The sequence below is a fragment of the Heptranchias perlo genome, chromosome 22 (genome assembly GCF_035084215.1).
Source record: "Heptranchias perlo isolate sHepPer1 chromosome 22, sHepPer1.hap1, whole genome shotgun sequence".
In the NCBI taxonomy this organism is placed as follows: domain Eukaryota; kingdom Metazoa; phylum Chordata; class Chondrichthyes; order Hexanchiformes; family Hexanchidae; genus Heptranchias; species Heptranchias perlo.
The window spans coordinates 36,874,529-36,902,511 of NC_090346.1; the positions used below are offsets into that span (position 1 = coordinate 36,874,529).

At 42.8% G+C, this 27,983-nt stretch overlaps 1 protein-coding gene across 1 annotated transcript in view; it reads right to left on the reverse strand.

Annotated features, from left to right (window-relative positions):
* Positions 1–27,983, reverse strand: part of dnah3 (dynein axonemal heavy chain 3) — a 170,403-nt gene that overhangs the window by 89,990 nt on the left and 52,430 nt on the right. The window contains exons 15-24 of the mRNA XM_068003063.1: positions 25,025–25,178; positions 23,842–23,986; positions 20,309–20,520; positions 19,570–19,661; positions 16,383–16,497; positions 12,237–12,353; positions 11,548–11,727; positions 9,704–9,840; positions 6,299–6,500; positions 3,964–4,056 (exon numbers count right to left, since the gene is read on the reverse strand). Of these exons, the coding sequence (XP_067859164.1) occupies positions 3,964–4,056; positions 6,299–6,500; positions 9,704–9,840; positions 11,548–11,727; positions 12,237–12,353; positions 16,383–16,497; positions 19,570–19,661; positions 20,309–20,520; positions 23,842–23,986; positions 25,025–25,178 (1,447 nt within the window). The remainder of the gene's footprint in view (positions 1–3,963; positions 4,057–6,298; positions 6,501–9,703; positions 9,841–11,547; positions 11,728–12,236; positions 12,354–16,382; positions 16,498–19,569; positions 19,662–20,308; positions 20,521–23,841; positions 23,987–25,024; positions 25,179–27,983) is intronic.

The following is a 27,983-nucleotide window of genomic DNA, read 5'->3' on the forward strand; positions in this document are numbered from 1 at the left end:
AGAAAGAAGGGTGAGTCATTCAACGGTATTACCATTGCCAAATCCCCCACCATCAACATCCTGGGGGGGTCACCATTGACTAGAAACTTAACTGGAGCAGCCACATAAATACCATAGCTACAAGAGCAGGTCAGAGGCTGGGTATTCTGTGGTGAGTGACTCACCTCCTGACTCCCCAAAGCCTTTCCACCATCTACAAGGCACATGTCAGGAGTGTGATGGAATACTCTCCACTTGCCTAGATGAGTGCAGCTCCAACAACAATCAAGAAGCTCAACACCATCCAGGACAAAGCAGCCCGCTTGATTGGCACACCATCCACCACCTTAAACATTCACTCCCTTCATCACCGACGCACAGTAGCTGCAGTGTGTACCTTCTACAAAATGCACTGCATCAACTCGCCAAGGCTTCTTCGACAGCACCTCCCAAACCCACGACCTCTACCACCTAGAAGGACAAGGGCAGCAGGCACATGGGAACACCACCACCTGCACGATCCCCTCCAAGTCACACAACATCCTGACTTGGAAATATATCGTCGTTCCTTCATTGTCGCTGGGTCAAAATACTGGAACTCCCTTCCTAACAGCACTGTGGGAGAACCTTCACCACACGGACTGCAGTGGTTCAAGAAGGCGGCTCACCACCAACTTCTCAAGGGCAATTAGAGATGGGCAATAAATGCTGGCTTAGCCAGCAATGCCCACATCCCATGAATGAATAAAAAATAAATTTTAAAAAGGTAGGAGACAGAGGGTAGGGATAAAGGGTAAGTACTCCAATTGGCAGGGTGTGACTAGTGGTGTCCCACAGGGATCAATACTGGAGCATCAGCTTTTCACTATATTTATGAAGGAATAGAGAGCCATATATCTAAGTTTGCTGACAACACCAAGTTAGGTGGCACAGTGAATAGTGTAGAAGCCATCACCATCTAAAAGGATTAAATTATGAAAACAGGTTGCATAGACTAGGCTTGTATTCCCTTGAGTATAGAAGATTAAGAGGTGATCGAATTGAGGTACTTAAGATGATTAAAGGAGTTGATAGGGTAAATAGAGAGAAACTATTTCCTTTGGTGGGGTAGTCCAGAACAAGGGGGTATAACCTTAAAATTAGAGCTAGGCCAATCAGAGGTGATGTCAGGAAGTACTTCTTCACACAAAGGGTAGTGGAAATCTGGAACTCTCTCCCCCAGAAAGATGTTGAGGCTAGGTCAATTGAAAATTTCAAAACTGAGATTGATAAGATTTTTGTTAGGCAAGGGTATTAAGGGTTACGGAACCAAGGCGGGTAGATGGAGTTAAGATACAGATCAGCCATGATCTAACTGAATGACAGAGTAGGCATGAGGGGCTGAATGGGCTACTCCTGTTCCTGTGTTCCTATCCAATTAGTTCCACTCCCCTGCTCTTTCCCCATTGCCTTGCATTTTTTTTCTTTTCAAGTATATATCAAATTCCTTTTTTAAAGTTACAATTGAAACTGCTTCCGCCATTCTTTCAGGCAGTACATTCCAGATCATAATAACTCGCTGTGTAAAAAAAACTCTCCTGATCGTCCCCCATGTCACTGAAACCCAGTGGAATGCTGCAGGCAGTAGGTATGATGCACATCAACTTATCACGCACATTGGGCATGATTTTCACTCGGAGCCGGGTACCCCACGTGTCCGCAGATATTCACGTGGGGAACCTGGAAGTGAATTGAATGCGTCACAATCTGCGACCGCAGCTCAACTGAAGGTGAGAATTTATTTGAGCTTCTGAGTTTCCCACACACCAGGCAGCCAGATTGACAGGCTGGCTGCCTGTCGACAGTGAAAGGAGTTACAAATCAGAGAGGGGGGCAAGAGGGATAGCGAGATCATCAGCACTGCAAAAAATCGGAGGAGGGGTGGGGGGACGCGGACGACATTGGAGGGGTGCAGCCAACATCAGGGATGGGGGGGGGGGGGGGCGGGGGTCAGCCACCATTGGAGATCGGGGTGGGGGGAGGGGCGGTTCAACCGAAGTGGGCACATTGGAACCAGATGCGGTCCCGCTCCGCAAAGCTATTATTTTTCCTCCCTTCCACCCCAAACCCACTCATTCTTGGCGGTTAGAATTACCCCCATTGTGCGCTCCAGGATTCTCAAAATCTCAGACCATCATTGTGCAGGCACAGACATGTGAGAAATGCATGATGAAGCATTACAAACCCACATGAGCAAAGTGGCACAGAGTTTCAGAGAAAGCCAGCATCCCCCAGTTATGTGTATAACTGGTAAGCCATTGCTGAGTGCACTGCACTCTCACTGGCAGGTTAATAAAGCAAGTGCTCACTCTTCATAATTTTAAATAAGAACATCAGAATATTGTTCGTTTAAGTCCTTAGTAGCCATTATCAACAGAATTTGGATCTTCAGAAGTTAAGGTATCATCTGGACCATTTCATCATAAAGCTTCTATTTTTGTTTGCATTATGTCAACATCATTTTATTTTTAAAAACAAAAAAGTTAGCTCTATGGATAGTTCAATAAGTTTATCTGGTGTGTAATCCAACTACACACAGCAGGGAGGTTCCAGATTCTGTGCTGAGTTAGTGAATCTCAGTCAAGACAGCAGTAGGGTATTACAATTGGCCTCAGTGCTCTGGGTTATGGGGGCAAAAATTGGTCAGTGTTTTTATTCTTGATTACGCTCCAGTGCATCCTGCCGGAAATGTGCATCCTGAGGATAGGATCAACTGTGATGCTCCTATGAATAAATAGGCTGTCCGCACTCAACATCAAGCCTCCGACACCCAGTGTCCATGGGGATATACCTCAGCAAGAATTCAAAGCCTTCAGTAGAGGTGGGGAGGGAAGAAACTAGGAAAGGGTAAGAAAGAAACACTTGGTAGCAATAACTTGCTCATAAAAAAAAGGAAAATATAAATTATTTTAGCCAGACTGGTGCCATGGTATGTTCAGTATACAGGCACATGGTGCCTTGGAAATGTAGGATCCAGGTTTATGCCCCTGATTCTGACTTTAGCCTATGTGTCATGGAGAGAAGTCAAACATGTATGAGGTGGTTGCCCACAGATGAGAGAGAAAATCAAAAGGTGTACGCTTGCTAATAGCTGGTTATGTATGGGCCCAGGCCTGAATGCAGGTTATCTGCTCACCCTCTTGTTTGTAAGAAGAACCCAAAAAGGATGAGAATTGTTTTGGGGTGGGGATTACCTAACACACACACACACACACACATTCTGAGCTACAACGGAGAGGAGTGTTCCATCAATGCTACATTGTGACCAATCAGTACAGAATGCTGATGTGTAATTCAAGTTTGAAAGTCCATTGGCTCAACACTTTGCCTTGTTCTTGGTAAGATCAATGATTGTCTGGGCAAAACAAAAAACAATTGTTAACTCAGGCTGGAATTCAGTCCATTAAATCTTTTAGCCAGCTCCTGATTTCAGCCACAATGCTGTGAAGATGCAGTAAAGGATCTGTGGTGTTTCCCTGCCGGTAGTAGGGAAATGTAATTGGTGATTCACCTCAAGACTATGCTCTTATACCTTGCAGCTAACTCAAGCATGGGGTACGCAGAGGCATGGAAGCAAGCAACATTATTCCTCCAATGGATTGTCGGGTTTGATAGGTCCTGGTGGAGCTAATTCTGTTGTTTTTGATTTTGCAGTTCTATACTGGGATTGTTGTGCTCGGTTTGCTTTGCTTAAACATAAGTGTATCTTGAATACCCTAGTATAATTAGGGCATTAATAATCAAAAAATAAACTGAGGATAAACAAATTGTTAAAATTTCATAGAATTAATAAAAGGCAAAGCCAAAGTCAAGACAGGTGGTTGTCATATTAATGCTGACATTAACATACCACTAAACAATAAATTTGCAAGAATTAGTGCCTTAATTTTATAAAATAGTACAAACAAAATGGACTAATTGTGGTTGACAGTTAAGTCTTATTACCTCAACATAGTTGTCAATACCTTCCTTAATGACATACTTCACGCTGTCAAGCATCATCCCTTCAACTTGCAAAAGCCATTTCTCCACCATACCCTGTAATGGAGAAACCACAAAAAATACTTCATTTTTAAAAAAAAGATAGAAAACTGATCCAAATCAGGAATGCACATCAGGCAATCATGGAGGCGCTCCCCACAATTTTCTGTCGATTACAATTAATGGGGGGACACCTGCAATTTCCCAATACCCGTTTCCAGCAGGTGAGGTTCTCTGCTGGAAACACAATCTTGTGAAATTGGCCCGTCGATTTTTTGGCCCTTTACAGTCAATGGGCTGATCCCGAGCTAATAATTGCTGTTAAAATCAGGTGATAACCAGCCACTACAGTTCCTGCAATGTTGTGATAGATCTGATGTGGTTTTTATATGTAATTGAGGGTCAGGTCTATTTCAGAAGTGGTGTCATGCAACTCAAAGCAATCCTTCACATAGCTCTGAATATTTACATTTTTTAAAAAAACACTGCCTGGGCGCATAGTGGGTTAGCACATAACTTCATTTTAAATCCACCTCCATGGGATAAAGGGCTCCACTCTCCCTTTGGCTTTAAGGGCCCCAGGTCAAATTAGTTTGGCAGTCTCAACCCACTTTCTAGTGGGCACAGATCCACAGTTTAAAATGAATGCATTTTTGCACCAATTGGCAGTCTCGCTTAGAGATTAGAACGGAACTCTATCCCAATGCTTCTTTAATGCATCACAATCTGTTACATTAAAAAGACAAAAGTTTCCACAATTGAATTTTCTTAAACATGATGATTTGATGGTTTCAAACTTGAATTTTCATAACATCAATATGATAAAGAGGTACTTTTAAGAAGGAAGATGGTGTATGTGCTGCACTTTCCTCGGGCCCCGACTGTTTATGCTGATTGCCACTTGTTTTGAACTGGTTTTTACGTTTCCGGCGTATGCTACTAAGATTCTCAGGAAGTTTTGGTGTAAGTTGCCGTTGAGTAGATAGGCGTAAAAATGAGCATAAATTTCTATCTTAAATATAAATGGCACAAACAGCTCATCTGACACTGGTCAGGTGGAGACCTTGACTAGTTCCTGCTGACATTGGGCCGGAAATTGCTCACATCGTGTGGCAAATTCTGCAGCAATCCCCAAGAATAAAATGAACAAATTAACTTACTTCGGATCCATGGCGTAGAATTGCTGGAATTAAAAAGCTGGAAAGAAATTGCGAGATCAGCCCAGCCTTGAACAGCGTGGGCTGATGCGCATGGGAAATAGCTGTGAGAATGGAAGCCCCACCCACAAGCGGGCAAGTAAAACTCATTCATTTAAAATAAACCTCTCTATGTAAGAGTAAATAAAACGTTAACATACCTTATAAAAAGCCAAGGAAATGATTTAATCCAAAGAAACTTACAGAAGATTGTAAAAAAAAAATTTAAATTTTTTTTAATGTTCAAAAAATATTCAAATAAGAGTAATTTGACATTCCATTTTTTTTAATTTAATTTTTTGTTGTTTCGCAGTCATTAACAGTCACCGCGCTTTCAAAAAGTAATGTAGGGTTGGTATTTTCCAGCGTACCTTTTGGTAGCGTAAGTATCTTCGATCCAGCTGGGCAGATGGGTAAGTTTACGAATGTTTCCTGATTTTATTGATTGTAGCGCAGGTGGCCCTTTAATTCGTAACTGTCATACCGCCGGCGAACCAATGGGAGCAAGCTCGCGATTTTGGGGTTTTACTCTGCACGTGCGCATTCGCGAACTTACTCCATCGATTCGCCAGCGGTCAGAGAAGCCGCTGTCCTCGGGTGAGTAATTTGTGGCCCCATGTGTCTGCTCAATGCAAGGCTGGCTTCTACAACACTATACAACTAAAATTTCTTTGTATCCTAAACCATTCTGCATCATATATTAAATTAAAATTACAATATTTTCAAATGAATTAGGCTCCCGCATCCTTACTCACTCTTGCATTTTCTAAATATTCACGATACAACAGTTTGTGGAGCTCTGAAACTGCACACTAACCTTTAACAATGCAATTTAAACAAATAATCCTGTTTTAGACAGACATCAGAGAAAACAAAGATATATGGAATTTGTCAAAAATAAAAGTTCAATTGAATAAGTATCAGACAATTATTTTCTTTGAGGAAAATGAAGTCATCTTTGAGAAGTGATTTAGTTATTGTTTAAAAAAAGGTTATCGTTAATAAACATTAACCATTAGTCTTCCTGTACTTTGTAAAAAATTAGCGACCTTGGTCTATATTTTGGATTATTCCACGACCATTGAGGAGCAATTAATGTGTACCTTTGCTTTTGCTGGGTAGATCATTTTAACAAATGGAACAATTTCATCTTCAGAGCTGATCATTCCTGTTATTTGAAGCTGATCGGTGAACTCAAGTTTTGCTATCCCTTCAAAGCACTTCTTCAGATGCGGCTGGACTCTAAGCGGGTCTTTGGTTTCTGAGAGAATCTCAAGCAGCTCATCATTGGACAAGAAAAAGAACCTGGAGTGAAAAGCATGAGCTCAAGACAGAGAGTACAAGCAAATAAAGGCAGTATTTTAGTTCAATCTGATAATTTAATTAAAAGGTGACCCCGCCCGTCCATTTTTACTTTTGAATTCTTCCACTCTGCCCAACTCCCCCTTTTTTGACCCAAGACCAGTGTTTTTAAAAGAAGGGTTCCAGTTCATGCAATATTTTCAGAGAGAATGCTGGTCTGCGTCTCCCATGATAATCTTTTGAGGGCAGATACAAATCTGCCACAGTCCGGCCAGGGTACATTTACACTTTAATGCTGTTGTCATAGTGTAAACACAGAGTCAGGACCTAACGACTCCCGAGAGTCCTGAGAAGCGGGGTCAAACCGCAATTAATTCAAATGTTTTTTAAAAAATGCAGATGCTGCGATCTGCATGGACTAAGAACATCAAATTTAAGGTCCTAAAATTCCTGAGGTCAGTGAGGGTGGAGAGCGGCCAGATGGTCCGCTGAACAACCAGAATTTGGGGTGGAACCCAGATCAGCCAGATTTCTGTCCCATTTAAATTCCGGCTCAAATTTCATGGTGGGTGGGGGGGGGGGGGGGAGGGTGGAGGTTGAACCATTGAGTCTTTTCTGCCTGTGCCTCCTACTTCTTGGGGTGTGTATGGAACGTTAATTGTATGATTTATAGCAATTAGTGTTAATTGTATTCAGGTGGTGGGTATCATTTGGGGACTCTCGTATTCTTTTTATAGGAGAGTTTAGCTAGGGTGTGCGGTGTGTGTAAGGGGAATCTCCGTGAATAAAGACTTGGAAACAACGAAAGACCAGGCTCTAGTATTCTATCCTTCACCACATGGCTATCCAATTTTAACATGAAAGTTTCCAGTCTACTGCAGGAATTCAGCTCATAATATCCTCATTGGGCCCAACATAACGCTCACCAGCTGAGAACATATGGTGAATTTCACTGAAGACTCCAGGACTGCCTAAGTCAATAGTAATTTATCTGGTGGAGTGGGGGAGGGGGGAGGGAGGGGGGAGGGATTACATTTAATGATATGACATTTTGCTCACTTAGGAGCGTTAGTAAAATTAGTTTAATAAAAACAGAAAATGCTGGAAATGTTCAGCAGCTCAGGCAGCATCTGCGGAGAGAGAAACAGAGTTAACGTTTAAGGTCAATGACTTTTCATCAGAACTGGGGGGGAGTGGGACCAGCTGGATTGCTCTTGCATAGAGCCGGCGCGGACTCGATGGGCCGAATGGCCTCCTTCCGTGCTGTATCCTTTCTATGATTCTATAATTCTAACTGGAAGGTATTAGAAAAGAACAGCTTTTAAGCAAATACAGAGCAATTACAGAGCCAGGGAAAAGGGTGAGGGAGATAGGGAAAGAACAAAAGGGATAGGTCTGTGAAGGGTATTAAATGACAAAGGTGATGATGGTGCAAGGCAAAATGAGGTGATAATAAGACAGGTAAAGAAACAAAACATGGGTCCAGAGGAGGTTTAAATGCTTACAGCAGAGGAAGAGGGAAGCATGAAAAATCTGGCAAAGATAATAAGGCTCCTGTGGCCAGGGAGTTTGACGGAAAATAGGCAGGTAGACCCCAGGGGTGCGGACCTCCCCACTGGCCGTGTACCGATAGGGGATCCCTGCCCCAAGCACCAGCCCGCACCTCCTCCACTACCAGTGGCTCTGGTGCAGCCATCCTCCATTACCAGCACCTGCCGTCCGAGAGGAAACAGGAATGGTGGTTAAGATCTAAAGTTCCTAAACTCAATGTTAAGGCCGGAAGGCTGTAGAGTGCCTAGTATAAAGACGAGGTGCTGTTCCTCAAGCTTGCGTTGAGCTTCGATGGAACAACGTAGAAGGCCGAGGACAGAGATCAGAGTGGGAATGAGACGGAGAATTAAAGTGGCAAATGACTGGAAGCTCAGGGTCACACTTGTGGACTGAACGGAGGCGATCATTAAAGCGATCACCCAATTTGCAGTTGGTCTCCCCAATGTAGCGGAGATTGCATCGTGGGCAGTGAATACAGTTTATTAAGTTGGAAGAAGTAGAAGTAAATCGCTGTTTCACCTGGATAGAGTGTTTGGGGGCCTGGACGATGGGCAGAGAGGAGGTGAGAGGGCATGTATTGCATCTCCTGCGCTTGCATGGGGATGTGCCGGGGAAAGGGAAGCAGGTGTTGGGGGTGATGGAAGAGTGGACCAGGGTATCACGGAGGGAATGGTCCCTTCGTAATGCTGAAAGGGGAAGATGTATTTTGTGGTGGCATCGGGCTGGAGGTGGCGGAAATGACGGAGGATGATCCGTTGAATGCGGAGGCTATTGGGGTGGAAGGTGAGGACAAGAGGGACCCGATTGTGGTTCTGGGAGGCAGGAAGTGCGGGAAATAGGACAGACGCGATTGATGGCCCTGTCAACCACAGTGAAGGGGAATCCTCGGTTCAGGAAAAAGGAAGCCATTTCGGAAGCTGTGGTGCAGAAGGTGGCATCATCGTAACAGATGCGACGGAGACGGAGAAGCTGGGAGAATGAAATAGAGTCCTTACAGGAAGTGGGATGGGGGGACGTATAATCAAGGGCAATCAAATTTTTGTTTTAGTAAAATTAGTTTGTTCTTCAACCCTCCCGGGTCTCAGGAACCCCTGTAGCAGAGCAGTTGGTGTGCTGTTCCAACTCCTGCTGCAGAATGGGGCAGGTGCCTCTGAAGCTGTCTTACAGCCTCTGAGTATCTAAATTACCCCATTCCCACGATTGGGGACGGGGTCTACGGCAATAGGTAATGGTGTATGGAAGTCCCTTTCTGCTGTACTTTTGTCGGCAGAGCGGGTCCCCTAGAATTTTGGGTTCTGAAGTGTTGGGAGAGCAGATTTGCACATGCTTCTTAATAGAGTTCTTTTGTTGGCAACAGATTTGAAGTTTAAGTGAGACAATGTAAACAGGGTACTTTTAGGTTGAAAACCTGCCTGGCTGAGTCTCAGTAACTGCATCTAAATGCATCAACAGTCTCTTCTGAGTAAGCAAGTTTATTTTTACAACTTAAATGTTGAGAAACAAACACAAGATTACAGATTATTGCAAAAAAATGATTTAATATATATATTTGAAATATTTCAATAAGAATTTCCTCTATATCTAAAATACTACCACTTCTTTTATATTTGACTCAAAAGAGATATCTGCAGAATATTTTAAAAGGGATCCGTTACCTTGGGAAATAGAGTCTTTTCTTCTCCAGGTATAAATTAAGTCCTTTCTGAATGTCCTCTAAAAGGACATTTGCCTCAAGCAGCCTTTCTAGCATATTTGGCTGAGCTGTAGCTACCAAAACGTGGGTATTTTTTACCTTGCAACAAAACAATCAAACATAGTGTAAAAAAACACGGCTCTTAATTATGCCTTCTTGACAACAGATTAAAGATTATTCCAGAACATAAATTCAATCTTGCACTATAATCCAGTTAATACCATCCGTTATATATTAAAAAAGTCTCAAGATTGCAATGGTACTGCACCAGTAGGTGACTCTGAACATGTAATGTTATGTAACAAATTGAAAACAATGAGTGTCACCTAATGTTATGTGATAGCGGCCATGCTACCCTTGTGGTATATTGAGAGATAACAACAAAAAAATTAGTTGAAGCTGCATTCAGTTGCAGGCTCTGGCCGCTGAATGTCACTGTAGAGCAGCTCAAGTTTTTGAGACAGAAGCCATTTTGGTATAGATAAATAAAGGCAGGTAAGATTTTAGTTTTTAATTAAATATGAAATTTTCTCCCCCTCCCCTCTCTCTTCCCTCCTACATTCTCTCTCCCCTCCTTTCCAACTCCCCCTTCTCCCACTCATACCCTCCTCTCTCCCTCTATCCCCTCAGCAGGTTCCATAAACATACCAAGTCTCCTATTCGATGAACGATGAAGCTCAGTTTCCATTGCACTTGTTGGCTCTATAAGGTCAATTTTCACTTCTATCACCTGCCGTTATCGGGGTGATAACAGCATCAAAATGGGGTCAATAGCCTTATCGCCCCGTAAACACCAACAAAGAGGGTGGCAACATTTTGAAAGTGGTCTATGGTTATGCGCTGGAGGCGCCCCCACCTTTGATGGTTGGTCCCAATTTCTACCGCACCAAGTGAAAGAGGGTATTTCCTGGAAAAGTGGAGGGAGAAAGAAATCGGAGGGCAAGTGGACTGGTGCTCTCTCCTTTCTTTACATCCTCCACTGCCCAGTTCAGGATTGTAAACAATTTTACAACACCAAGTTATAGTACAGCAATTTTATTTTAAATTCACAAGCTTTCGGAGGCTTCCTCCTTCCTCAGGTGAATGATGTCGAAATGAAGTCCTCGAAATGAAATCGCATTTATAATTCACAGAACAATGCTTGGTGATTACAGATAGTTTTTTCAACTGCCCGTTGCCAAGGCAATCAGTGTGCAGACAGACAGGTGTTACCTGCAAGTTCTCAGAATATACAAATCACCAAAAAAAACAACAAACAAAAAAAAACAGAGATAGAGAGGTAGAAACATAGAAAAGACAGCAACTGACCCGTTATATTAAAAACAGATAACATTTGTTCGCTGGTGGGGTAACGTGTAGCGTGACATGAACCCAAGATCCCGGTTGAGGCCGTCCTCATGGGTGCGCATTGGCATTGGCATTGATTGGCATTGGCATTGGATTGGCATTGATTGACAAAAGACATGCAAACGGATGTGGGACTAAAAATGAATGGGAGGAAAACAGAAAATAACATACAAATTGGGAAACAGAAAAGTAAACACAAGAAAAAGTTAAAATATTTTGATTATAATTGGCAACTCACCCCCTCACTGCACCTCAGTGTTAGTTTGTAGGGAAAGTGCAAAAAAAAATTGGAATGCCAAATCCACATGCTTCCAATGTTTCCCACATTATCCAAGGTTTAGGCCTCCATGGATGAGAAAGGAGATCCCTAACATTTACTTATTAGCCTGTCCTGAATTCAGTGTTAAGTTTTGAAATGAAGAAAATTAAGTTCCTAAATTGAATAGCCAATTTACTTACTGCTTCCATCATAATGTCTTTCCAGTAACCGTCTACAATACCAAATTTCCGACCTTCTTCCGGCATTTGAGCAATGATATCCTCTGAGCTAAAGATAGGCTCTAGGTACAGCCAGGTGGCCTGGCATTTTAACCAGGCATCTAAAATATTCTGCATCAGGACCAGCTTCTCCTCCCAGAGCTAGAGTATTGAAAATGACACACAACATAAAAATCATCATTACAACTACTTAGTTTAACAATTAAGTAACAAACAAGACTCTGTCTCATCTACCGAGCTTGTAGGAATTAGAATTTTTTTTAAAGAACATATTTAACAATAAAGTGCAACTCATGAGTTATTGCTGCTATCGAGGCAAACTATTTTAAAAAGCTTTAAGCTGTAGTTTGTTATAAAATGCAGAAAACAAAAAGCAAAATATGGACCCAAAATTAACATTTTTACTTTTAATAGCTTTATTTATTTAAGTGGTAAATATATCTTCCTAACCCAATTATTTACAATCGCACTGCAAATCCAAATCTGAATTTAAGATCATTTGAAGGTGTATTCTTGCTTTTAAAAAAATGTATATGCATTACATTGGGAAGGAAAGGTTTTAGTGCAGAGATAAATAAAAGTTCAGAGCTAAAGGTTTAGGGTTTGCGTATTTCACGTGGCCCCATTCTCCCCTATCCATTTGCTCCTACCTTACATTCAGTTTCAACAGGTTTGATAAATGGAGACCCACGCATGGTCTGTGCTTTAACGACATGATCATCCAGCAGCACCTGAATATCATCCACTGCGGACAGAATACTTACATTCTGAAAACACAGGAAGTTACGTCACAGCATCTTATCAATAAATGACAGGATTCAGTGCAGTTTATCCGCTCCATGACCTTCACTCGAGGGCAAAAGCTTCTGAGCTGCAGGTACTACATCAAATTACATTATTATTCCTGCAATTTTTCAGAATAATTTAAACCCTTTGTTTATAGCAATGTCATGAAATCCCTTAGTTTTCAAAAGAAATGTTCTGGTTTTAAAATGTATAGAGATACAACCACAAAAAATATGTACTGTACTTTCACCACCAGGAAATTAGTTTATGCAGTTTCAAGTAGTAATGAATGAACTGCACAAAAAAAGCCCACAATTTGGCAGAAATTGGTAATCTCATTCAAAAAGACCAAATAAATGGCTACGCGTGAATTTTAAAAATGCAATCTGGTACAAGTAAGATGGGCTCTTCTTTGGTTGAGGTTAAGGCATGTCATTGTGGCTTAGCGGAGAGGTTTACTCTATCCAGCCTGTGCTCTTCCTGACCTGGGAGTGCTTGGTGTGACACTGGATGCAAAAATGGAAACCAGGTTCCATGCTGGAGCAGCAGATAAATACATAAAATCACCCACAAAAGATATATATTTAAGTATGAATTGGATGATTTTATGAATACAGATGTTGAATTCATTCAATTGCCCTGATGTCCTATCTGTAATAAATAAGCTTTCAGGATGCATGGATGTCATTAGATAATAATTGAAATGTGTTATCTTGTTAAAAGTACTGCCTTGTTTCAGGCCCAATTAGCTGCTATGATTCCTGGAACTGCTTAGTATTCTCAGATTAGTTTACAGTTTGAAACTTTGAAAATAAAAATGCCATTAGATTAGGCAATATGTATAAATTGGAAGGTATTTTCCCTGCAGCTGTCTTTCCACTTCTTCTGAATGCCTAACCCTTGCTGATATGAAGTTCCACAAGGCCCAAACTTCCCCTAAGTGTCTTAGCTGAATGGTAATTCTTTAATTGTGAGCCGAGACAGCGAGGATGGAATTTTCTGAGGACCCATGGCACCAGCACAGCCCAGGTGACTGATTGGAAAATACTGGGTGCTTTTCCCACAATTTTCCATTCATTGACATTAATAGGAGGAAAATCACAGGCAATTGCATCTGGTGATTTTACGATAATATGCCCACTGCTTTTAAGGCACCACCGGTGGCATAAGGCAGTGGAAAATTTCACATTGAGAATCGGCAGGCTATCAATATCCCAACCCCGTTCTCACCTGATGTCCACACACAGAGGGGTCAATTTTAACTTTCAAGCAGTCGACCACCCGTTTCGAGGGCGAAGGGGCCACACCGATTTTGAGGCCTCATTTGAATTTGGCAGGCAAGCTGCAGATGCCAAGCAGCGGTCCTGGTGCAGCTTGCCGCACTTTGGCCTCAGGAATGTTGACCGACTAGGATGTCAGCAAAGGCAGGTGCTTGGGGTGGGGGGGCGAAGGACACGATATCGAGGTGGGCTGGCAGCGGCCCGCAATATTTTTGTGGAGCTAGGAGCATTCCTGCTCCTTCTGGATGGAACATCAGTACACATGGTCAGGTCGCAAGCTCTGCCCATTTGTCCCTTAAAATTGCAATCGGGGTCCTGACGACGTCATTAGGACCGGGAAAGAGGCGAACCGCTTGTTTCAGGCAGGCGATTCGGCCACCCAATGAAAGTTACAGCGGGACGACTGTTGGAGTTAACGGCTACCGACCCCATTTTTAAGCCCTTACCGATGCAAATCGGCCCCTGGTACTTTCCAATAGGAGTTACTGGATAGCAATGCAGAGTGTGAATCCTGGTTGAGTTTTCCCTACCCCAGCCCAGGCATGCTACTGTCAGTAGTAGTACCATTACTGCTACCGAGGCTGAGATCAGCTAATTCAGCGTAGCCAAGACATCATAAAAGTGAGTATTGACTGGATAGTTGAAACTTCTTGACTAGACTCAACGGGCCCGATATTACAATGGCGGCGGGTTCGCGGCGGAGGGTCGATTGGGCGCGTGGGTAACGCGCCCGGTGAAATCAGTCTGCTCCGCGCGCAATCGCAGGCTAATTGGATCCACTTACCTGTTCTTCCGGGTTCCCCGCTGCTAAGTATGCGCAGTAAGATCTGTCAGCTGGAGGAGCTCTATTTAAAGGGGCAGTCCTCCACTGACTGATGCTGCAAGAAATAGGAAAAATTACAGCATGGAGCAGCCCAGGGGGAAGGCTGCTCCCAGGTTAATGATGCCTCACTCCAGGTATTATTGGATGGGGTGAGGAGGAGGGGGAGGACAGAGATCTTCCCCCCCGGTGGGCGGGAGGAAGCGGCCTGCCTCTGCCACCAAGAAGGCCTGGCTCGAGGTGGCAGAGGAGGTCACCTGCACCACCAACATATCGCGCACCTGCATACAGTGCAGGAGGCGCTGCAATCACCTAAGTAGGTCAGCCAAAGTGAGTACACTTACTCATTCCCCTACATTCCGTCTACCACATCACTGCCCCCACCCCACATCTCCTTCTGCACAGCCAACACTACTCTGTCACATCACTCCTCAGACCCACTCAAACCTCATCCTCATCTTACCTGAGGGTATCTCATGCATCTCTTTCACAGTCAGCCTCACTCAACCTGCCACGACCTGTGCTGCAGCAATAGGGCATGCATCATATATGTGCAGTAGGAAGCGTAAGGCAAACGTGTTGTGAGCATGAAGGGGATGCACAAGAGTGTTTGAGGGTTTGTCATGGTTTTTACTTATATTTAATTTCTGATCAACTCACATTACATATTATATTGGCACCACTACTGCCACGTCTTTGCGAACCTTGTCTGGTTTGTGCAATAATGCCCTTTCCTGAGGATCACAATGAAGACCCACATATGATGCCACCCATTGAGTCACTGCAGACTGGGTGTAGGTGTATTTGCAGGGCTCTTTTGTGCAGACGACTGAGAGACGTCGGCGATGTCCCCGGTGGCACCCTGGAAGGATGCGGAGGAGAAGTTGTTGAGGGCAGTGGTGACTTTGACAGCGACTGGTAAGAAGATGGTGCTCGGGCCAGCCGGGAGCAGCACGGCATGAAGGAGGCTGCAGATGTCCACGACTACATGTCGAGTAACTCTGAGCCTCCGTGTGCACTGCTGCTTAGAGAGGTCCAGGAAGCTGAGCCTCGGTCTGTGGACCCTGTGGCGAGGGTAGTGCCTTCTGCGACGCATCTCTCTCTGCCGTTGCCCTCCCTCCTGCTGTGCAGGTGGATGCGTCACAGCACCGTGTTGTGGAGCTCCACGTGTCAGAGGTAGACAGCGTGGCCGGCGAGGCTGGTGATGCTGTTCGCCCTACGAGGAGGTCATGACTGCAGCTACGGCGGCCCCCATCCGGAAGATGTACACCTGAGGGGGTCCGCAAGGTAGGTACATGTCTCTGGACACCAGGGTAAGTGTGCAAGTTGGTGAATTGTATTGTTAGGAGGAGGGAGGTGGAGGCCAAACTTTGTCCAAAGCGACAGAGTGGCCTCCTGCAATGAGTGAAGGTCTTCCCCGCCCCCCCACCTGTCAAATGGACCTTTGCAGCTGCCACAGGCTGATGGCTGCAACACGTCCATTTCAACTGGGAGTGTTTCCCCCAGTACGTGAAACAGTCCCAGTTGTTTGCAAAATCCCACCCCTCCTAAAATATCATGTTAATCAGGTCTCTAAACGACCTGAAATACCTAAATAAATACCTTAAGTGGCACTCCACCGGCTTTAATTGCCGGCGGGAATCCCATATGCGGGGGCTGCGCGCGCATGTGAGCGTGTCATTGGGAAACCCAGAAATGGGTGGGTTGGAGCCGGGCTCCCGACACGCCCCGGGAATCCCCGATTTTCGCAGCTCCCCCGCCACCAACGGGTGTGAAAATCGAGACCAATATAGTTGCCAAGGTTCAGGCACAATTTGGTGTTTGGGGAAATTGACCCAAACTTAAATAGTTGCATGGTACACAGTGAAGAGAATAATTACCTCAATTCTCTTGGTTTGAAATATACTCACCGTGTCCCTGTACTTTGTAAAGCTGAAGTTGCAATCTACCCATTCTGCCTTCATCTTACCAAGAGCTTTCTCCAGTGAATACTCTTTGCTAGCCGATGCTCCAATCTCTTCCAGTCTAGACAGAAGTTGTTCACAATTCATTTTATTACTTATCAATGGTAGAACTCATGACTTTTTAGTCATTTCTTGACTTTGCACTATTGTTTTAATGCACAAAATTTACCAAGGTAAAAGAGAGACACACACATACACAATTTCTCTCTTTCTGAAATCTTTTCCTTTTAGCCCAGTGAATAGTAGAAAATGAACTTCATAGTTATGGAACTCATTACCATTATCTATTAAGTACATTAATAATGTAATTAAATCTAATTTATCTACCGGTATATAAAAAATTTTGAAACATGCTTCACACTTCATGTGTACTCTTATCACAAACACAAATTTCTCTGCAACACTTTCAAAAAGGTAGCCAATCTGACTTCTAATTGACCTGAGAATCGGCTAAGAGGTAGCAATCACTAACTGACCTGAGGAAGGCACAACAGTGGCCCGGATTATCCTCTGAGCGGCGAACAAACGACGCCCGCCGCTAGTTAGACTTGTACTTGCCCATAAACATTTCTTGGTGTTTTTCACGGCAAGTTCCTCTCATGGGGTCACTGAATCCAAAGCAGCGCCCTCTACAGGGCATCTGGGACCTGTGTGAACGGGGCAAGCAATTGTCTATCCTCTTAACCAATCAGATTAATGCATTTGATGAGCAACGAAGAGTCAGAATCAGGAAGTGTAAGTTAGAATAGTGAATTCAATGTCAGATCAGGTACAGAAAGCGCAATAAAGAGGCAGTAAGAAATAATGAATTAAGAGACAGAGATAAAAGAGTCAGAAAGAAAAGTAAAAAAATAAAAATGTCCAACAACAATTAAAATCTGAAGGAATGAGACTCCACACTTGTAAAAGTTAATTTTCAGTGCCAGTGAGGTTGTTTGGCAGTCATTAACACTTACCACACCGTTAAAATGGTGCTTAGACTTAAATGGATTGACATACCTTTTTTTGGTGAGATTAGTTCGTATCCATCAGGTCAGTGCAGGAACTTCACACCATTCCATTCATGTGAAGCTTACGGAGTAGCAGGGCATCTGGTAGAGCAACTTCCGGATTTCCGCGTTGAGCTGCGCATGTGCGGGTCGCCAGAAATTGCTGTACCGTTTGCACTGAAATAACGGTAAGCGCTGTTAGGCACATTGTTATTTCCGCAGCAAAATCTGGCCCAATGTCTCTGACACAAGGGGGGTAATTTTAACCCCCAAGAACGGGTGGGTTGGGGGCAGGTGGGCAGTAAAAATAGCAGATTTTTGGAACGGGACCGCATCCCGGCTCCAACACGTCCACTTCCAGGTTTGACCCAAGTGCTTTAGGATCAGTGCGTGCAACAGATACCCGGAGGTCCCTCCGGCACTTAAAGCCGGCAGGCCGATATTTAAAGGGCCAATTTAGGTACTTGAAAGACTTAAGGTGATTAACTTTTTGCAACATAACCGAATTTAACTTCTACTGAACGTGTCTCCCATGGCTTCTGAAACACGCCATATAAACGGAGGCGAGTTGCAGCCGAAGCTCTTTTGGCCCTTTAAACCAGTGATTGACACATCTCAATGAAAGGTGAGGTATTGCAGCTGGGCACTCAGTTCTCTCAGACAAATGTTTGGGTTGGAGTTCTTTATGTTTAGACTGAGATTTCTTTCTTGAGACTGAGGATTCTTGTGTTCACACAAATTTTTTGCCTGGAAAGTTGCTGGAAGAGCGAGCTGATAATATCGCAGGGAGGGAAACAGGGCATCTTGGACCTGAGTGAACAGGGCAGCCATCTGTGCATCTCCTTAACCAATCAGATTGAAGGACTGTGAAATAAACAGCGCAAGGACTAAATCAGAGTGGGTGAATTCAATGTCAAATCAGGTACAGAAAGAGAAATAAAGAGAGAGAAAGAAAGATTGGATTAAGAGAGAAAGAAAAAATAGTCAGAAAGGAAAAGTAAAAAAGAAATTAAAAAATTTAAAATTTGACATTTTGAAAATGTCCAATAACAATTAATACCTGAAGGAATGAGACTCCACACTTGTAATAGTTAATTTTCAGCACCAGAGAGGTTGATTGGTAGTAATTAACACTTATCACGTCGTTAAAACGGTACTTACACTTGAAATGACACAAATACAGCAACTTCACGCCATTTAATGCATTTCAATAGTGAGGCAGACAGCGAGATGCCGTTTTCACAAAGCTAATTCTGGGCTACATGTCATCGTTTTGCCAATTTACATACTTTATCTAACACATTTTGTCGGTCCCTGGCTACCTCCTAAGATTCAACTGTCCCTTCCTCTCATCCAGTTTGGCGCAGTTTGCAAGTTTGTTCAGTTTGCAATGAGTTTCTAAATCCAAGTCATCAATGTAAATTAGATACAGTATGAGTCTCGATACTAATCCCTGGGGCATTCCATTCAGAAATCTGACCCCTAAACAATTTGAGCAGGAGCAGTCTTTTGTGCAGAACCTTGTTAAAGGAATTGCATGACGCTGATAAACTGATTTTTCTTGGGATGTAAAAATTCCCCCAAAAAATATGTTATCAGGCTAATAGATGGAAAATAAATTGAGGGGAAAGTTCAACAGTGTTTTTCCTATTTATTATAAAATTAACAGAGATATGTAGTACAGTATGCAATGGAATAGCAGTAAATATATAAATATGTAGCATACAGTACATCTAATACATATATTAAATATAAACTTGTCCATGAACAAGCCCATGGGAGATCAACAAGTATGAAAAGAAATTTTATAACTTTCATCCAGAAAATATAAAAATGTGAAATAAGTTCAGTAATGTAGGATGTCAGAAGTCCAGTACACTGCATCTTGCAGTGATAGGATGAGGCTCATGCCCTCTGTCCACATGGCGAGTTCCTTATTCAAGCAACACCATCATAGGGGGGCACTGATGCAGATTAAACAGTTAGTCACTCTACATATTTGGGGGGAGGGCCACCCTGGGCCACACTTGGATACTCCTAGGGACCCTCTTTAGGGGTGCTGTAAATGGGGTGAGAAAATAGCTTAAAAAGAAAGGGAGTCAAATCCTGAAAAAAACAAACAGGTAACTGTATTAACCGCTTACTGATCATTGAAATTTGCAAGTCCAAATTCTAGCATTTCCAGCAATGTGGTGTTTTCATCTGGTTTCACTTCAAATCCAACAATTGCACTGATCTGAAAATAAAACATCAATCAGCACAGTCAAAAAGTCACAAAAACCTGCATTTTTAAAAAACTGAGAAAAATCGGTTAATTTTGTAGATCTTTTCATTTATCCTTCATTAGATCCCCTATAACCTGCCGAGGAGAGCAGCTGGGGGTATTTGCTCCAAGAGTATATGTTTTAAATAACTGTGACTGCACTTCAAAAGTAATGCATTGGTTATAAAGTGCTTTAGACGTCCCGAGAGTCATAATATGAATGCAACTTCTTTCTTCTTTAAACCTTTGCCTATATCACTCTTGAGCCAGCTGCAATTACTTTTTTTCTAAAGTCTCTATGGGGAAGTACTTTGCATCAGTGCCTGACTTAATAGCCCAACCATTATTCAATAGGCACTCAGTCAGGGTAATTTTAATTTTCAACAATAGCATAAAACAGGCGATAACAGAATGGCCACCCATTATACATCATGCCTGGGCTTCCTTTCCATTGACTTCATTTTGCGCTATTGACGAAAGTTTGAAATTACCCCCCAGCATGTGATAAATTGCAGTTGTGTTCTACCAGTCAGTGGCACAACGTGTAGGTAACAACACCAAGCAACCATACATTCATCTTGTTATGTATTCCTATGGTATGTCAATTTAAAGAGTATTACCTCTTTCCAGTGTCTCTCCTTGATGCCAGGATTGCAAATGGTTGTGATAATTGGTAGGTGAGGTTTAAATTTCTCAATTTTAAGTTTTGCATTTTCTGCTACACGTTTAGGCCCAGAGATGTCTGCAAAAATCTTCGTCAGTTTATACATTGTTCGCCACATATTGCCAACATCATTAGTAATCTCTTCAGCATCTAGGCCTTGGAAGGGTCCTACAAAACGATGGGGACAGAAATCCCAGCAAAAAATTATTGGAATGATCAAAACTTTTCCAGTCATAATCCAAAGACAGATTACAAACATTCAAATTCATCTCATAATTGAGACCTTTCCAGCATGTTATGTACAAAACAAAGGTACATAACACTAATCGATCTCCCGTGGAGTTGCATAAATGGAGTGAAAACTATGTGTAGTCACAAAAACCGTCCACTTACATCTCTGTAACATTGCCCACCTCCACCCCGACTTAAAAAACAAAACTTAATAGGCCACGTCCAAGTTTTATTGTGTAAAAATAGCCAACGAATCCTGAAGCGTGACACTATCGTCTGTCTCAATGTGCCCTCTCTTTCTCAACCCCCTTTTCCCTCCATTTCAAACCTCCCCCCTCTGTCGTCTCTCAATCTCCCTCTCAATTTCCCACTCTCAACCCTTTGTCTTATAGGTGTTAGATTCGTAACCTGGGAAATAAGGTACACTGCACATGCTCAGACTGCACAATCAAAATTCAGCTCACAAAGTCACAACTCTGGACAGAAATATCAAGTCCAAATCCAGGCTTCTGGAAGAGGTTGAAGCCTTCAAGTAAAAACTTTAATGAAGGCAGTGAAAGACACAAAAGATGATACAATAGATAAATTTAATCATGTAATTGTGAAATGTGTATTTTAAAAATTTTTAATTTTGTTTAAAACTTTATTTTAAGTTATTTTGGGCATTAGAATTTTCAATTACCAGGAAAAAAACAGCAGATACAGTTTGTACGATATGTGAAAACCTGGTGGCCAGATTGCACAGTAACGAGTGCACATAGGGAAAACCTAGTGTAAATGAGGACATAGGAATTTATAATGGGAAAAATTGGCACAAAAAGTGTGGCAAAAAACATGACGACAGGGAGTCAAATTGTGCATACAGAACATGCACGCAGAGTAAAATATTTTTCAAACACTTAGGGCTCGATTTTCGCACCCGAGTGGGTGCGTTCATGGCGGGGGGGCTGCGAAAATCGGGGATTCCCGGGTCTGGAGCCTGGCTCCAACCCGCCCAGTTCCAGGTTCCCCAGTGTCGCGCTGACATGCGCGCGCAGCTCCCGCATGTGGGACACCCGCTGGTAATTAAAACCAGCGGGGTGCCACTTAAGGTAATCATTTAGGTACTTCAGGTCATTTAGAGACCTGATTAACATGATATTTTAGGAGGGGTGGGATTTTCCAAACAACTGGGACAGTTTCCCATACTGGGGGAAACACTCCCAGTTGAAATGGGCGTGTTGCAGCCATCAGCCAGTGGCAGCTGCAAAGGTCCATTTGACAGGTGGGGGTGGGGGAGAGACCCTCACTCATCGCAGGAGGCCACTCTGACACTTTGGACAAAGTTTGGCCTCCACCACCCTCCTCCTAACAATAAAATTCACAAACTTGCACACTTACCCCGGTGTCCAGACACATTTACCTACCTTGCGGACCCCCTCAAATGTACATCTTCCGGATGGGGGCCGCCGTAGCTGCAATCATGACCTCCTCGTAGGGCGAACAGCATCACCAGCCTCGTCGGCCACGCCGTCTACCTCTGACACGTGGAGCTCTACAACACAGTGCTGTGACACATCCACCTACACAGCAGGAGGGAGGACAACCGCAGAGAGAGATGCATCGCAGAAGGCACTACCCTCGCCACAGGGTCTACAGACCGAGATTCAGCTTCCTGGACCTCTCTGAGCAGCAGTGCACACGGATGCTCAGAGTCACTCGACATGTAGTCGTGGGGACATCTGCAGCCTCCTTCATGCCGAGCTGCTCCCAGCTGGCCCGAGCACCATCTTCTTACCTGTCGCTGTCAAAGTCACCACTGCCCTCAACAACTTCACCTCCACATCCTTCCAGGGTGCCACCGGGGACATCGCCGCGTCTCTCAGTCGTCTGCACAAAAGAGCCCTGCAAATACACCTACACCCACTCTGCAGTGACACAATGTGTGGCATCAGTTGTGGGTCCTCATAGTGATCCTCAGGAAAGGGCATTATTGCACAAACCAGACAAGGTTCTCAAAGACGTGGCAGTAGTGGTGCCAATATAATATGATATGTGAGTTGATCAGAAATTAAATACAAGTAACAACCATGACAAACCCTCAAACACCCTTGTGCATCCCCTTCATGCTCATGACACGTTTGCCTTACGCTTCCTACTGCACATATATGATGCATGCCCTGTGGCTGCAGCACAGGTCGTGGCAGGTTGAGTGAGGCTGACCGTGGAAGAGATGCATGAGAGGGTGAGTATGAGATAGAGCCATGAGATTGTATGAGGATTGGGTTGAGTGGTAGTGGCGGGATGAGTACTGGCAAGGTGATTAAGTGCAGGTAAAATGAGGATGAGCTTTGAGTGGGGTGTGGGGAGTGATGTGATAGAGTAGTGTTGGCAGTGCAGAAGGAGATGTGGGGTGGGGGCAGTGATGTGGCAGACGGAGTGTAGAGGAATGAGTAAGTGTACTCACTTCGGCTGACCTACTTAGGTCATTGAAGCGCCTCCTGCACTGTATGCAGGTGCGCGATATGTTGGTGGTGCAGGTGACCTCCTCTGCCACCTCGAGCCAGGCTTTCTTGGTGGCAGAGGCAGGCCGCTTCCTCCTGCCCGCCGTGGGGGGGGGGGGGGGGGGAGAAGATCTCTGTCCTCCCCCTCCTCCTCACCCCATCCAATAATTCCTGGAGTGAGGCATCATTAAACCTGGGAGCAGCCTTCCCCCTGGGCTGCTCCATGCTGTAATTTTTTCTATTTCCTGTAGCATCAGTCAGTGGAGGACTGCCCCTTTAAACAGGGCTCCTCCAGCTGACAGCCTATGCTGTGCATGCGCAGTCCGCCCGCTGCACAGCTTTCCAGCGCGAAACCTGGAAGCACAGGTAAGTGGCTCCAATTAGCCTGCAATTTCGTGCGGAGCACCCCGATTTCACTGGGCGTGTTACGCACGCGCCCAGTCGACCCCCCGCTGAGAACCCACCGCCCTCCTAATATCGGGCCCTTAGAATTTTTAAAGCCACTTTACTCAAACACAAGTAGAATTTTGTGCATTTGACTTCAAATCATTTTAAAATTGGATAGGCTTCAACAAAGGATTTTCTTTTAATAAAAAATTTGTTTGAATAAAAAAAAACGTCATGGTTTTTCACGGAAACTTTTAGATGACGGGGTTTTGTCTTTTGTTGGTAATGCACTAGAAAGGGAGATTATTCCATCCACTAACACATGTTTTAACCAATTCTCATTTAAGGATTCCCTTTGTTTCTCATTCAATTATCTTTTGAAACTCACCATTCATCCACATTTCTGATTTGGTATAAAAATTGTATGCTGTGTTCCACAGCTGATCGTAAGGATGCTTCTGTGCTATTGTGGTCAGTAATTGAGGGAACTGGGTCACCCGATGCTCCAACAACTCCTCTTCTTTATTTATAGTCTTTAAAAACAGAAAGTGAAGTTCATGATGGATATGGCTTTGCATCGGATCTTAGAAGAGGCACAATGATTGTTAGGTTCTGGTCTCTGGATTACACTGGTTTATAAATGTAATAATGCTCTACTGAATAATAGAGTTACAGGGGAAACTGTCAGCTTCCAAAAGAATAACTGGTAATGCGATGGAACACACTGCATATGGTGCAAGAAAAGAAGGAAATGGATCCAGGTCACAGGGTAGCTTGGAATAGTACTTTCATCTCAGAGATCTGATTTTCAACCGATAACATTAGGTGTTTTTATATTACCACATGTTTAGTTTGGATCATGTGAGAGCGGCAACTGTGCAACTGTTCCCTGTGCTCATACTGATAGAACCGGCTTCCTTATCCTGGTGATGGAATTCTAGACCCACAGAAAATCTGAAATAAGCCAGCCAGTTCGATTCTCCTGCAACATAAATTGAACGATCACCAATGTAAAAACAATCAATAAGATGGAGTCCCCTTTATCTGCTGGCTGCAAGGTTCCTAACGAAATGAGTTTGGGCATTGAGTGTGAATACACAATTAAAAAAATTATAAGAATGTAAGAACGCAATACACCGTATCATGGACTCCACCTAACTGATTAAACCTCCAAAGGGAAAGTTCCGCATAAATGGTCTCATACCCCAAGATTATTATGCATGATCTAGAACAGTTAATACAATAGTTCCCATGAAATACATGATCGTCAATACACTTACACTCTCATAATTTGGAACTAAATTAGCAGTCTGGTAGAGGCAGCGTAAGAATGCCTGGTATTGGACAGCTCTCATGAAAGGAAACCTAGAACTGCAAGCTAAATGCCTTTGGGGGTTATAAATAAATCAACCCAGAGTACACGAAGGACAGAAGCCATGGGAACTGAACGCTCTGGTTTTGGGAGCTTGTTCCAAAAGCCTCTCCATGTCAAAGCGGGATGGAAAATATGCTCCTGAACAGAGAACACGGCCAGAGTAATTTGTAATTTGCTACACCAAAAGGTTACCAACCTCTAGCTCATCCAAAGCTGCATCCAGATTCTTAGTCAATTCACTGAGCTTTTCCACATTATTCCTCATTTCGTCAGTAGTTATAATTTCTTTTCTCTTGAAACTATCTACTTCTTTGCCGTATGCCACCACTTTCTTCTGAAATTCTTTTATTCTAAATGCACAATAAATTGTATCATTGGCAACCATTTAAATAAAATGTCAGTTGAAATTCTAGAAAAATGAGGTATTTAGAGAAATGAGGTAGAGGATTCATTCAATTGTTTTCTGTTCAAAATAAAAATATCTCGTAGTGTTGTAACTTTCACCAGCATTCTGTTATGAAGTTAGAAGGTACTGTTGCACTATGAAAGTGCAAAGAAAAAGAAAAATGTGACAATAAATGGAAAAAATTGAATAAGATGATTGAAAGACTGAAGAGATGTTTTTTTTAAAAAAAGGAAAAAGGGCAGAATGGTGGTACAGCTTCCGTGCACTGCACCAGGTAACGGTACAATGTGGGTTTTTGACATGCAATTCCCTCCGGGTAAGATTACCAGTCTCAGTCAAAGTCACCACAGAGAAGGGACAAGCAGGACGTAACAACAAAATAAGAGGCTGAGTCATCATGAGCCGCTTTCACCCATATCCCAGGAGCTATTTCCAGAGCATCACTAATGAGAAGAGCATCTCAGGGCTGGGAATAGGTCTCTAGAGTATCCTCCTGGATGGGGAATGGTGTCTTCCATGGAGGGGGTGGGGGCAGGGTGAGTGAAAAAGCACAGGATACAAACAATCTTTCAAAATTAAAGTAAATCTTCAGGGAAAAGTAGACACCAACAGAAAAGAAAAAGAGGCCAAGAGAAAAGTGAAGGAGACAGGGGAAGAAAAATGAAAAGCAACCATTAATGAAATCAACATATATAATAGACCTCCCTTGTCCTTTTATCATGTATATAAAGTAACATTGACATTTTTCACTGGGCTGTGTAGATAGGTTGCAACAGTAAGGAAGAAATAAACTAAGTTCTAAAGATAAAAATGAAAGAAAAATGTGGCACAAAGGGTTAGAGCATTACCCTTTCATTTCTGGGTTCAAATCCAGCCCGGAAGGACAGGGTAAAAATTCACATTATGCTGGCTCCAAAGGTTCTATGCAAAATGAGCGTGGGCAGTTCCAACTCAATTCCCTGCGAGCAATAACCCCCCCACCACAAAACATTCCCTAATTCAGCACAAATTGGCCCTAAACTGGGCATCTCTCTCAAAAGGAACATGAGAATGGTTTGGCGAGAGAATTGGAAAAATTCACACTGGTGCAATGGAGGTTGCTCTTCTGAGGTTGATGCCATGGTAGAGTAAAGGGGACTTTACTTTGTATAGGTCTATACCATAGTGGACGTAGAAGTGCTTGATGCTGTACTGGATGCCCAGCGCTGAATTTTTGATGAACACAAATAAATTATATTAGAAAAAGAAAAAAAAAGGCTGTTAAAAGCTCTTTTTTAAAAAAACACTTCTCATAAAAAAGTGAATGGGCTCAGAGCAGAGGAATGCAACATGGTTGCAGGAGTTTGGCATAACTTATAAGTACGTTTTAGAACTGTTTCCACTTTAGCGTTTACATAATTACCAGTGAAGTTGATTTAACTTCAACCCTCTCTACACTGTGTAATGAGGCTTGAGGGCCAGGTGTTTAGAATGCATGGTGTTCATCTTATGTCCCAACAAAATGCATTTTGAAAAGATACTAAACTAATATTACAGTACCAGTCATGAGATGCACTGTACTTTCAGGTCCTACATTGCTACCTTCTTCACTACTCTCTTATCTGTTTTGCACCACTTCATCTCAGTGCATAATGATAATATCAGAAATTTACTTTAAAAAAATCAACTATACTTTATAAAGGAGTACAATTATCTGGCAGCAGGTTTAAGCCAGGAATTCATTAATAGGTTCCATTGACATCAGGAATCACTGAAGCACGACTAGCATGATTTACAATGTCAGAAACACTCGATGAATCACTGCCTCATAATTTGTCGCCAGACATCTATTCTTCCGTGTGTTAGAATTGAAGGTTTCTAATAAAAGAGTTTATTGTGACTCAGTTTAGCTCTAATGGCTAGAAGTAATGTGGGAGAGTAATAAACATAATTTCTTGATTTTTTATACTGTCTTATATTTAATAGGGAATTGTTTTTGATAAAGGTTAATCAGCTGCTGTTGAAAAGGTTCTTACACTTGGATTACCAAAAAACATCGTGGGCTGTTGACATTAGGGTGTGTTGCTAGGCACATACACGATGCAAGTGCTCTCACAACACAAGTTTTTTCTCAGTTCAATGGCTTTGGATAATAAATGTCTGCAAAGGTTGATTTTTTTAAAGTCTATCAATCATCACATTGCTATCAAAAAATTCTAAAGACTTCTATAACACTCAAAATAAATCTGAAACCATTTAAACTAGAACAATAAAAGAGAAAAAACATTGACAATTCTTAAATAGTGACAACAGGTATGAATACAAAATATCCATTATCAGCAATGCAAAGCAAGTGATGAATATCTGATAAAAATAATAAATCATTCCAAAACAAGCGAGGTTCTTACAACCCTCTACAGCAACAGCACAGGAATTAAAGGCCTTGTATTGTTTTAAAATGGTACACAACAATGGTATTTGATAGACACAAAAGTCTTTGCTAAGTTACAGATTAGTTGCTATGTAGCAAGATATGAAGCGCTTTAGAAATTAAAGGATTAATTTCCATAGAAGGAAAAGCCAACCAACTTCATGTTTAACATGTGTTCCCTGAGCAAGTTACCTGTACATTAAAAGGGAGACATTCTGAAATAAAAGCAAAACCTGCTGTTTGGTAAAATGTGTACAGGCAGGGAGACATTATAGAGGACATGCCCACTTAAAGCCCATTCTGTACATTTACAAACTTTAATCTGTCAAGAATGCCCCT